This window comes from Xyrauchen texanus, chromosome 19 (genome assembly GCF_025860055.1).
Source record: "Xyrauchen texanus isolate HMW12.3.18 chromosome 19, RBS_HiC_50CHRs, whole genome shotgun sequence".
Taxonomy (NCBI): Eukaryota; Metazoa; Chordata; class Actinopteri; order Cypriniformes; family Catostomidae; genus Xyrauchen; species Xyrauchen texanus.
In genome coordinates, this window is record NC_068294.1 from 15,051,341 (window position 1) to 15,064,491 (window position 13,151).

The 13,151-nt window shown below is 36.2% G+C and overlaps 1 protein-coding gene across 1 annotated transcript; it reads left to right on the top strand.

The window, feature by feature from the left end:
• The first annotated feature begins 610 nt into the window (after positions 1-610).
• On the top strand, positions 611-12,960 carry ugl (ureidoglycolate lyase). Its single transcript, XM_052150089.1, has 15 exons — positions 611-821; positions 1,062-1,190; positions 1,445-1,663; positions 2,906-2,996; positions 3,138-3,214; positions 3,336-3,446; positions 7,875-7,934; positions 8,042-8,198; positions 8,280-8,478; positions 10,567-10,645; positions 10,803-10,895; positions 11,378-11,450; positions 11,540-11,607; positions 11,693-11,823; positions 12,643-12,960. Exons 1-15 carry the CDS (start codon positions 816-818, stop codon positions 12,809-12,811), a joined length of 1,662 nt encoding a protein of 553 aa, XP_052006049.1. The 5' UTR covers positions 611-815; the 3' UTR covers positions 12,812-12,960.
• Positions 12,961-13,151: the final 191 nt, after the last annotated feature.

Consider the following 13,151-nt stretch of genomic DNA (forward strand, 5'->3'; position numbering starts at 1 on the left):
AGCATTGTTATTGGTATTTCCACAATACACAAACACACAAGGGTGGAGCACAAATTTCACAAAAATAAATAAATCGATAAAACTGAAAGTATTATATTATATTATATCATATTAGGTTATGTAATATTTCAGCAATATCACTCTAGCAAAAGTGTTGATTTCCGTATTACAGCTGTGACACGGCACATCTTTTAACCTAACTAATCTTTCTTGCTCATTTTTATTCAGGGCATTTCTAGTTATATGTGGTACAGGCGTCCGCGTAGGGCACCTGAGCCACCAAAGGGGCCCATAAAGTAAGGACGTTTTTTTATTATTGATATTGTTATTTATAGTCTTTTATTTTTATAGTTATTTATTGGTAGTTTATTTAAAATAATTGTTATTTTAATATAAATTGTTACATTTGTTATTTTGTTATATAAATTGTTATTGTTTCATGTATGTTGTTGCATTTTATGTAAATTACTTAATTCCGTTTTTAAGTTCAGTTCAAATTTGTTGATGACTGGAAGTCTTTATTGTGATGTCAGTCTTGGGTGAGCCTGGATCCCCTGGCCTCCATGTAGGAATTCACTTAGGGTCCCCATTTGCTCAGAAGCAGCACTTCCATTGTTTCATTGGTGAACAATGATTTCTGATGAAGATACAACTTTTAAATCAATAAGTCTGCTGTGGTCAGTTTAAGAAAGTGCTGCCTCCAATTTTTACACACATACAAAATGAGGCCACTTTAGTCACGTGTGGCTTTAAGTCAAACAGTGCAATGACGCTTACCAAAGTCCAACTCTAAATTTACTGGACGACTGTTGAAAATGTTGGTAAGTTCTTACATTTCGTAACTGTTATAAAACAGTTAAAGATTACTCTTGTTAAAATAATAATATTAAATCCATGCACAGCATTTCATGTGCAGAAAATGTCACTAATTGTGCTATATTTGAGCAAGTTTGTGCCTGTCAGTGACTGCTACTTATACTCATTTTATGAGTAGCCCCTATGTAAATGTATTATGCTGTTTGATATCAGTGTGTTATCAAGTTTAATGTGCTGGTAAACAGGTACAGGAAGGTGTCGAGCTGGAAACACCTCCTCCAGGACTGGAGAGAGAGTTTCACACTCTATTCAGCTCTGAAGCCCTGCAATTTCTGTGTGAACTCATCTCTACCTTCCAACCAGAGGTTGACAAGGTATCTGTTCCCCACTCAAACACTGTTTCCTGTAGGATTTCAACTCACTGTCACTTTTAGTGGATCAAAATATGTTACAACGATGTTTGAGTCAAAAACTTTGATATATAGTAAACAGAACACACATAGAAATATATATATAGTTATATAGTATAGGGGGATATCATAGAGCATCAAAAATTCATCACAATGGCAATTTTACTTGTAATTTTTTTGGGTGTGTGTTTAAATATCTTTACTCTTTTGCCTGCAAGGTCCTAAAGCTGAGAGTTCTTCGAAAAGTTCAGTTGGATCTGACTGGAGAGCTGCCAGGATTTCTGAAGGACACAGCTCACCTCCGAAATGATCCCAATTGGAGAGTCAGCCCTGTTCCACCCAGATTACGCTGCAGACATGTGGACATTGGTGACCTTTCACCCTGTGACACACAACGCTTTATACAGGGACTCAAATCCACTGCCCAAGGGTTACAGGTAGGACTTGGTTGTGCCTTTAATGCAAAACCTTATATATATATATATATATATATATATATATATATATATATATATATACACAGAATGCAGAATATACTCAGAAATGTTTGTATTGAAATATACACTCACCTAAAGGATTATTAGGAACACCTGTTCAATTTCTCATTAATGCAATTATCTAATCAACCAATCACATGGTAGTTGCTTCAATGCATTTAGGGGTGTGGTCCTGGTCAAGACAATCTCCTGAACTCCAAACTGAATGTCAGAATGGGAAAGAAAGGTGATTTAAGCAATTTTGAGCGTGGCATGGTTGTTGGTGCCAGACGGGCCGGTCTGAGTATTTCCCAATCTGCTCAGTTACTGAGATTTTCACGGACAACCATTTCTAGGGTTTACAAAGAATGGTGTGAAAAGGGAAAAATATCCAGTATGCGGCAGTCCTGTGGGCGAAAATGCCTTGTTGATGCTAGAGGTCAGAGGAGAATGGGCCGACTGATTCAAGCTGATAGAAGAGCAACTTTGCCTGAAATAGATAGAGTCAGAAGAGTCAGAATTTGGCGTAAACAGAATGAGAACATGGATCCATCATGCCTTGTTACCACTGTGCAGGCTGGTGGTGGTGGTGTAATGGTGTGGGAGATGTTTTCTTGGCACGCTTTAGGCCCCTTAGTGCCAATTGGGCATCGTTTAAATGCCACGGCCTACCTGAGCATTGTTTCTGACCATGTCCATCCCTTTATGGCCAGCATGTACCCATCCTCTGATGGCTACTTCCAGCAGGATAATGCACCATGTCACAAAGCTCGAATCATTTCAAATTGGTTTCTTGAACATGACAATGAGTTCACTGTACTAAAATGGCCCCCACAGTCACCAGATCTCAACCCAATAGAGCATCTTTGGGATGTGGTGGAACGGGAGCTTCCCACAAATCTCCATCAACTGCAAGATGCTATCCTATCAATATGGGCCAACATTTCTAAAGAATGCTTTCAGCACCTTGTTGAATCAATGCCACGTAGAATTAAGGCAGTTCTGAAGGCGAAAGGGGGTCAAACACAGTATTAGTATGGTGTTCCTAATAATCCTTTAGGTGAGTGTATGTCCATAAACACTGATTGATAATAGTTTGCTTCAATTAACTTCATAGAGTAGTGGACATTCCTTATTTAAAAGGCCAAAAATATGTGTTCCTGGTTGCAGTCGTATTATTGTTCATCTGCTCTATATCCGTAGGTTGATTTTGATGATGGCAACTGTCCTACATATCGCAATCAAATAAAGGGCATATATAATGTTTATCTGGCTGTTCACAACCAGTATCAGGGTATGTCTACTTATCTTTTGCTAGGCGTTTTATCAAAACTGTCAAAATCAAAATCATACTTTAAAACAAGTAGCCCATCAGATATGCCTGTAAGAAAGTATGTGTCAATCATTAACAATCTGTCATGTTCCTCTAAAATAGATGTACTGCCCATTTCTCAAGCACCAGTGCTGATGTTACGCCCACGAGCATGGAACATGGTGGAACACAACATGATGGTGTGGAGATGCAATAGAAATGCATCGTACAATACTCTAATGTTGTATTGTAAGATATTGCATTTTCTTTATTTAAAATGAGAAATTCGAAAGCATCTCTATCTCTATGTGTGTACTATAGGTGAATGGTCGAGAGGTTCCAGGTTCGTTGTTTGACTTTGGTCTGCTGATGTTTCATAATGCAAAACTACTTCTTCAAAACCAGAGTGGTCCTTTTTTCTACTTGTCCAAGGTGAGTAATGGATTATTTAATTCAATTTTGTATTAGGTTTTCAATATAACTAATTGACTTAACACGTAAAAACAATAGTTATGTAGTCAAGTCGTATCTCAAGTCAATTTTATTTGCATTGCGTTTTTCACAACACACATTGTTTCAAAGCAGCTTTACAGAAAATTTAACTTTAATATCTATTGGAGTCATCACTGTGTAATTGTAAATTTTGTAAAAAATAAATAAATAATAAATGTATTTATAACCCCAGTGAGCAAGCTGAAGGCGACTGTGGCAAGGAACACAAAACTCCATAAGATGCTGATTAATGAGAGAATTAGGCTCACTGTGGGGGCCAGTTCCCCTCTGGCTAACATCATGAATATAATGCCAATATTACTTATGTATAGTGCAAGTCATGGTTTAAAATGATTAGTAAGTGTTAAGGGACAGTGTCTAAACACAGATTTTGTATGAACTGTAAGATTAATGACTTTGGAGTTCATCCTGGATTAACTTCTGCCATTGTCCTTTGTTAGTTGGCTTATGAAGGCTTTTGTTGGCAATTCAATTATAGTCTATATATTCCATTTCAAGAGTGCAGTCCATCAATAGACAAAAGTGATGCAGGCAGAGATCAATGAGGTGAATCGCAGTTCAACCGGCAGGTCGTTTTGATGAGGTTCGGTGGAGTCATCCTAAGTTCAAGGTTCAGGCAGTGGCATATGAAGTATCCAATGTCTTACAGTTGGTATCAGTTCATCCTCTAAAGTCCATTGTAAAAGACTACTTCCGGTGGCTAGCACCAGCTTTGTCATCATCACTCAGCGACACGTAGCAGTGGAGTCCAACACCGAGCAGGAACGTAGCTGGATCTGGCCGGCTCTGGTAACCTCGAGATATAAATCCCGAGGTTGAGACATGGAAACAAATAAAATAATATTAGCATAGATGCCATTCAATTTATTGCAGAGTTATAGATCATTATCACTGTTTCTGGTTCTGGCAGACCTGACAAAAGCATCCTAATTGTGAGTTGATGGATGAATTAGGTATATGCCTGGCTAAATAGATGAGTTTTTAGTCTAGACTTAAACTGAGAGAGTATGTCTCCATCCCGAACAGTGTTAGGGAGATGATTCCATAGTTTAGGAGCCAAATAGGAAAAGAATTTACCTCCTTTTGTGGATTTTGATATTCTTGGAATTATTAACAGGGTAGAATTTTGCGATTGTAATGAACATGATGGAATATAGTGTGTCGGAAGGTCACTGAAATACTGCAGAGCTAGACCATTCAAAGCTTTGTATGAAGTTATCAACATTTTAAAATTAATACGAAATTTAACAGTTAGCCAATGTAACGATGATAAAATGGGGCTAATATGATCATATTTCTTGGTTCTGGTCAGCACACTGGGTGCTGCATTTTGAACCAATTGAAGTTAATTTATTGAATTTGCTCCAGCAACAGAGAGCATGTGTCGTTGTTAGCAATATTTCTGAATTAAAATGCTGTTTTACAAACACTGTACATTTTATTTTCAAAGGACAGATTGGTATCAAATATAACACCTAAGTTCTTTGCTGTAGAAGACGACATAACAGTATCAAGAGTCAAATTATATTTTAGTTGCTTATTTTTAGAATTATTGCCTCTGTTTTGTATCTCAAGTGAGGGAGTCAACGTATCTCCAATATATGGCAAGCCAATTTTGCTTTTAATGCATCCAGCGTTACTTGTTATAATGTATTTGTACTAGTAATATTTCAATTAGAAATCACTACAATATATTTTCTACCAATTACAGAGCTCTTTAATAACATTGTTACTAGTAAGAATGCAATTGAAGAGCTCTACAATTGATTTACAGAGCTCTGCAGTCGCCTTTTTACTGGTAAAAACTCCAATTAAAGAGATCTAAAATTGTTTTTTTACTAGTCAGAATTATAATTACAATGCTCGCTCATTAAATTTTCACTAGAAAGAATTGAAATTACAGAGCTCTTGCATTCTTACTAGTAAAAACTTATATTCATTAAATGCAAAACAGAGGCAATTACCCCCATTTCCCATTCCAAATCCCACCTTAGGTATGCTAAATTTCCAAATAAAGGCCATGTGTGACATGGTAAAATATTAGCATAAAATATTTTTACAAGCTTATTTAGCAAACATATTGACTGCATTCACATAGTGTCAAGATTATAGAGAATATTGAGATGAAAACACAAATATGCTTTGTTATTGAAGGATAATATTTTATATGAATTAACTGTATTAATTATCCTGTGTATACTCTAGAAAAAGACATTTTTTCACTTGTCAGAAACTCATACGCCCCACTATGGCTTGCAGCATCTACAGTGTAGTTTTTAGGAACCTACCAGTCAGACACTTGTGGAGTTTGTCCCGAAAATTATAAAAAAAACTTTTTTTTGTTTGTTTTTCTTCAAAATGTTTAGAATGTAAATGTGTAGATTGTGTGAAAGTTTGCAGAGTACGGAGGTGTATATGCAAAACAGCAGAAAGACAAGTAGTTTTATTTTTTTAATGAATCAAAAAGGATAGTCATTTTTTTCTTCTTTTGAAAATGTCTGTGTATTATTTTTTTATTTACCCTGGCATTGTTTATCCTACATTCACAGGTTGTGCCTAATGAACGAATATATAATCATATACTGTATATTCATAATACATTTTGTGCCCCCATACATATACATCTTCCCATCTGCCAATTTATACAAACCAGATGAATATGAATGTGCATTATAGTGCTCTCTATTTAGCATTCATACTAGTAATAATTCATTTTCAGAGCTCTGTAATTAAAAATGAATGGGAGTCAATGAATCTTATGAGACGTAAACATTCAGATGGAGAGCTCTCTAACTGGAATTCTTACTACCGTAGTTAAAATTAAATTATGACGAGTAACGCTGGGAACATTAAAAGATAGTTTGGCTTTCCATACCTATGGAAGTAAAATATTCAATAAAATAATTGGAATTGGAATTCTTACTAGTAATAATTTAATCATAGAGTTCTTTAATTAAAAATTAATGAGTCTCAACGGAAACGTATGAAAGGAAATATTCAATTGTTTGTTTCTTTCGTTCTTTCTTTCTTAACGCCATGCCAGCTTCGATGGCTATTTTCATGGTGAAAACCAGGTTAAAATAATAAAAGTAAAACTAAATATGTTTAATATTATTTTTTTCCAAAAACTCTATATCTAAATTTGGACTTAATTTTGTTAAAAAAGTTTTCTCACAGGAGTACAAATATTACAATCCAATAAAATAAGTTTGATAGACAGTGGGCTCTCAGTGGGATTTTCTCTTAATAGTAAATATTTGTGTGTGAGTCTTGAGTGGCCTATCTGACATTGTGTATAAGCGACTTGGTCCCACTGGTTATTAAAAGAGAAGAAACTTCTGGTCCCAACAGCAGGATTTATTTCATGTAATTTGTTTGCTAAGCAGTGATCCCATTCTGATTGCCACTTGTTTTTGACAGATTAATTTATGATTGGTTTCAGATCTGTGGAAGTTATTGAGCACATTTTGAGTCCTGTAGATAAAGCTTCTTTGGCAATACTATCTGCTTGCTCATTTCCAGAGATTCCATAGTGGCCAGATAACTAGCAGAAAATGGTGTTAAAATTTTGAGCTTCAAGGAATGACAGTTTGATTCAATAGTTGGGTAAATATTCAATTGTAGAGCTCTTTTTTACTAGTAAAATGCAGTTGTAGAGCTCTATAATTGTAAATTGTAAGAGGGCTCTGCAATTGGAATCCTTACTAGCAGGGCTGGACTGGGAAGAGAAATCGGCCCGGGATTTTACATAGCAACTGGTCAGGTTCACTGTCCTTTTCTGCATATCACGGCACCGTTTTGTGGTCCGTTCTGCATAACGTGCGGCTCATTTTAGCTTATCACTGCCCATTCGGGCCCATTTTGCAGCCGACCCACCGGCCCGCTTGGTTCTCCCGATGGCCAGTCCGTCCCTGATCGGCCCCAAAGTGAGTCAGCCCACCGGGAAAATGCTCATTATGCCAGATTACCAGTCCAGCCCTGCTTACTTGTAAAAATTCAACTGTAGAGCTCTTTAATTAAAAATGAATGAGAGTTAAAGGAATCATAAGAAAAGTAAATATTAAATTCAAGTAAAAAATTTTTACTGCTAAAATGCAATTGTAGAGCTCTCTAATTTAATATTTACTTGTCATATGTTTTCTTTGACTCCCATTCATTTTTAGACATAGAGCTCTACGGTTGAATTTTCACTAGCAAGAATTCCAAATAGAGAGCTCTAGAATTTAAGTTTTACTAGTAAAAATGCAGTAATGCTGGGAGCATTTAAAGCTAAATCAGCTTGCCATATTATCTCAGGAAATCAGTTTATTCATTTGGGTGCCTTATTTAATTTTTTCTGCTCTGCAGGTTGAGAGCTACATGGAGGCCAGACTGTGGAGTCAGATTTTTTTCTGGACTGAAAAAAAGGTACAGGAGTTGACAAGAGCGCTGTTCCATTGTAGTTTTTAACTATAATTTCATATTTGTAATGCAACCAGACCGTATATTATATTGGTTGTGTTCTAATCTTGCAGCTTGGCCTGCCAGAAGGCTCTATAAAGGCAACTGTGTTGATCGAGTGTGTCCTAGCATCATTTGAGATGGAGGAGATTTTGTATGAACTCAAGGAGCACTCTGCTGGTTTAAACTGTGGCATTTGGGATTACTCGGCTTCCTTTGTTAACAAATTTGGTGAGTTGATAAGTATTCTGCGAGTCTGATGATTTAAACTCAAACACATCCACAGTTAGCGATGATGTCATTGTTTTCCAGGTCATCGGACCGATTTCCTCCTCCCTGACCGCAGTAAGTATGTGGATATGGAGAAGCGTTTCCTGCACAGCTACATGGATCTGCTTGTGCAGACTTGTCACCGCAGGGGTGCTCTAGCAACAGGTGGCATGGCAGCGTTGATGTTGCCAAGAGACAAAGACTGTGTCCTTTACAAGACAGTACTCCGTACTGTCACCAGGCAAGATGCATTCATTAAATCAAAGTCCAGTCCTGAATACTTGAAAATCCTAATATTGCATCAAATATAAACAATTTCTTCTTTTGCCTAATCAAATTAGCCTGGACATCATATATTTTCATTATTATTGCTCATACATAGGTTTAGGGATTTGAACAAACCCCAGACCCTTAGTTTTAAACTCGCCCGCACCATTTGTGTGCTATGGACAAGAGCGATACCTCAAAGCATCCAAGCTTGTTGAAGAGAGTTGTGCTTTAAATTGGTAATTGATCAGACTTAAAAAAAAAAAAAAAACAGGGAAGAGAGGGAGAGAAACAGAAATATCTACATGCAATTTTCACATTTCCACAGTACTAATAAACTAAATGTTTTATTATAATAATACAGTTTTAAATCACAGTAAATTTAAAACAGAAAGTTTCAAGATCCAAGGCTTTTTGACATACAATTTGTCATCATACAAAACATACAATGTCTTATTACCTACCCTTATCTTTTGATTTCCAAACTATTTTCTGTCTGGCTTGTCAAGACCCAATTTGTCTTGAATTTGCAATAGAAATGACATGCTGTTACACACGTTCATCAATAGTGCTCGCCATGTTTGCAATCTGTTACACTGCTGGTGCGGACTAATACAAAAATTACCTTTGATTTGGCAGTGGCATTACGTTTATGGGCAGATTCATTTCTGCCCCAGTGGGTCTCAATGAGGGCTCGTTGCAGTAACATATTTGACCACATATTTCCATTGGTAGTATAACCACAAGACTACTGCAAGACACACCCACTCCAAATAACCAGCCAAATCCTGAAGTCTTGGAACTGTTGACTGCCACATTCAAACACTGTTTGTTGTGTTAATTTGGAGTCCCACAGCCATAAACACCTACACCTATCCATAACTGAAAACCTAACCATAACCATAAAGATTTAAAAAAAAATCAAAAGTGTGTAAAAACATTAAATATAATGCAAATTAACAGTTCTTCTGAATTCAACCATACTGCTGTATCACTAGGTGGCGACAGTGAGGAGACATTTCATGTAAATGAAGAGAAGAAGAAGCTTGTGGTATGCTAAGCTAATAGGCTAACCAATTAGCTTGTAAGCTAACTGGAGAAAACAGAACAGATAAATGTTTATCTTACATTTATATATTTTTATTATCGAACAAGAAGAAATTGTACAAACACCTTCAGGAATAAAGAGCACTTCCACAAAATTTAACATAACAAGTTCAGTTTAGGCTACCATTTATATCTTCCATTTAATAAAATTATATGTGAAATATAATTTTAAAGTATTTGTAATTTTTAAAGAGTCAAGAGATAATAAAACATACAGCGATTGTATAGGATTTCAAAAGTTCTTGTAGCCAATAGAATCGCTTGATGATCCAAGGGGTGTGTTATGTGTAGTGGGCGTGTCCCTTGTGGTCTTGCAGTATGCAGATAGATACGCTTGGATTTATGACTTAAAAATAGGATAAACGCCCTTTTAAATACACGTGTCAGCATTTTGAACACAATTACATTATGTAAACAAATTACATAATTGGCAGTTTATAGTATGGATCTATGTTTTCAAGTGGATGAATATTTAGGTGGGGCTCTGTCCCACCTGCCTTTAAAGATGAACCACGCTTGGACCTGATTCATATCTAGGAACCAGAATATCATAGATACTTGCGGGTGGGCTCTTTTTACTTGTAAGCAACTGCCCAGAAACCCTAACAAAGCCCTATCAACCACATAGCAATGCTCTGAAAAACACTTGAAACACATTAGCAACTCCATGGCAACCATTCACAACATCTTATCATTATGGTGACATTTGCACAGGCAAGCATCTCTTGTAATTTCTTCAGAAAATGTAAAAATATAGTTATAATGCTTTTATTTGTATGATTGTGTTGCCTGTACTTGCTTGATACGTTTTTCTTGGCACAGTCATCCTAGTTATTTTAATCAAAGTGCTTGTGAAGTATCCAAATTTATCCTAGACTGCAGCTAAATAAAGAAAAAATATAAATACGCACAACCAGCTTCTAAACTGTATTAATATTTTTTTGTTTTGTTTCAGACTTAAGTTACTGGAAATCCAAGCAGGAGTTGATGGGTTCATGGTCTACGACATGGATCTAATTGATCCCATGCAAAAAGTAAGTGTCACTTAACTAGGTCTCAACATCACACATGATGCCACAGTACATGTTCATTACTGTCTGTTCATCACTTGTTTCAAACACTGGCTCAGACAAGCTTCTTCTTATAAAAGCACTATTTATACTCAGAAAACAAAGCCTCTTTGTCTCACAGCTGTTTCAGCTTCACTCTCACGGTCAGAACCAACTCCTGCAGCTGCGTGATGACATCACAGTGACCCCTGAGGACTTGCTCACCATGCCTGCGGTCAGTTCAAATCTCTCAGTGCAAACCATGTCATACTGGCATGCCATATGCCTTTTAATACTAGCCAGTTCATTTCTAATTATTATGCATGCAGTTGTTATAACCCCAGAATAATTAAGAGACTATGTAAATGCAATATTTGTAGAAAGCAAAGTTAATTTGTCACACAACAGGACGGTTTAAAATTACAGTAACTAAAGGCAACAAAAAAAACAGTTTCGTAAAAATGGTAAAATAAATGTTTAAAAAATAAATGTTTAAAAACTGACTTAGGCACGTTCCTTTATACAATCATATAAACCTAAAATCCTGATGTTAATTTAAAAACAAAGCTCATGGACATGCTATGCGTCTACTACCCAAATAAATACTGTATGTGGTGACTTGGGTTGTGTCAAGTTCTTTTTTTTGGTGTAAGTACTATTGCTCTACAAATGCGCTTGTGTTAAAATGTATCAATTAAGTACTTTATTTCTCTGTAGGGTGGAGTAACATTGTATGGACTGAGGTATAACATTGCAGTAGGAGTCCTCTTCATAGAAGCCTGGCTTTCAGGTGGAACACTTTTCACCTATGGCCTTAAATGTCACTTTCATGCCCTATCCTCAGGAATGGAATTTGTATTGATATTTACTGTGTTACAGGCAGAGGGCATTTCTTCTATCTGGGGAAGGTGGAAGATTCAGCTACAGCAGAGATTTCCAGGTCTCAGGTCGGTTCATAAATACTTTCAATTTATGTGCTACACCATAACACTATCCCCGACTCAAATACTCTTTTTTTTTTTTTTTTATCAGGTCTGGCAGTGGATCCGGCACCAGGTGAGACTGGAGGATAATGGGATACTAGTGACAAGAGCTCTAGTCAGCAGTTTGGCAGAAGATCTGATGGGGGAAATGAAGACAGCCATAGTTTCCCAAACAAGCAGGTAGAGAATACTGTACAAATGCCTCATTTGCTGGATGTACAAATTAATGTTAGACAGTAACATCAAATTAAACAGTGAATCTAAGGCCACGGCCACAAAAAAAAAAAAAGTTCCCCTGAAAACGCATTAATTTCATGAAAAAAAAACTATGCTAAATATAAATAAGTATAGTTATGGTAACATCCTAAGTAGGCTTATCAACAAAAATGAGAAATTTAGATTTATATATTTCAATGTTTGATTTTAAAGGAATAGTTCACCTAAAAATGAAAATTCTCTCTCATCTTTTACTCACACTCAAGCAATCCCAGATGTGTATTGACTTTCTTCTAAAAAACCACAAAGACTTTTAGAAGAATATCTCAGCTCTTTTGGTCCATACAATGCAAGTGAATGGTGACCAGGCATTTGAAGCTCCAAAAAGCACATTAAGGCAGCATAAAAGTAACCCATACGACTCCAGTGGATTAATCAATGTCTTCTGAAGCGATCCAGTCGGAGCTTCTAAGTTTTAGTCACCTTTGACTTGCATTGTATGGACCTACAGAGCAGAAATATTCTTCTAAAAATCTTTGTGTTCAGCAGAAAAAAAGAAAACCATGCACATATGGGATAGAATGAGGGTGAGTAAATGATGAGAGCGTTTTCATTTTTGGGTGAAATATTCCTTTAAGGACATTCATACTTTTGACCAATATATCATTTTGAAACTTTTTTTGGGTCACCGCTTTGATGTCAAATGTAAAATCTGGGTCTCAGCAGTCTTAGTGGAATTTAAGTTATCAATACAGAAACATTTTCTCTTTCCACTCTCTCTAGAGATGAACAGAGGTTGATGACTGCTGTGTCCATGTTTCTAGAAATAGTGCAAAAGAATGATTTCCCTGAGTTCCTCACTACCTACCTTAACCTGGACCACACATTCCTTAGCTCTCAGAGCCTACATGACAAGGGACAGATGGACGGGCCACCCAAAGCCAGGCTCTAACACAACATACAACATCATATTAAAGTCTAAAATGAGTATTATTTGTGACATAATAATAGCACCATTAATACAAATCTGAGATCCAGTTATCATGAAAACATTTGCGAAATCCCATATGGAGACATTACCATTAGCTCTAAAATATTACAAGGTATAAAGAGTACAGTTAAAATATGGCAACACAGGCAGGTGGAGTGAAAATTCCATCTCATTTAACAAACAAATACTACACATTTGGATGAACTTTAGCAGACCCTGAAAATTATTTTTAGATTAAACTGTTACATTCTACATTGTTCAACCAACTGAATTAAAAACAAAGAGAAGTATATCACAGTAT

Coding starts and splice junctions, on each gene's coding strand:
- ugl (XM_052150089.1), top strand. Junction 10,896..11,377: donor ACTTGCTCACCATGCCTGCG/GTCAGTTCAAAT, acceptor ATTTCTCTGTAG/GGTGGAGTAACATTGTATGG. Junction 11,451..11,539: donor CATAGAAGCCTGGCTTTCAG/GTGGAACACTTT, acceptor ACTGTGTTACAG/GCAGAGGGCATTTCTTCTAT.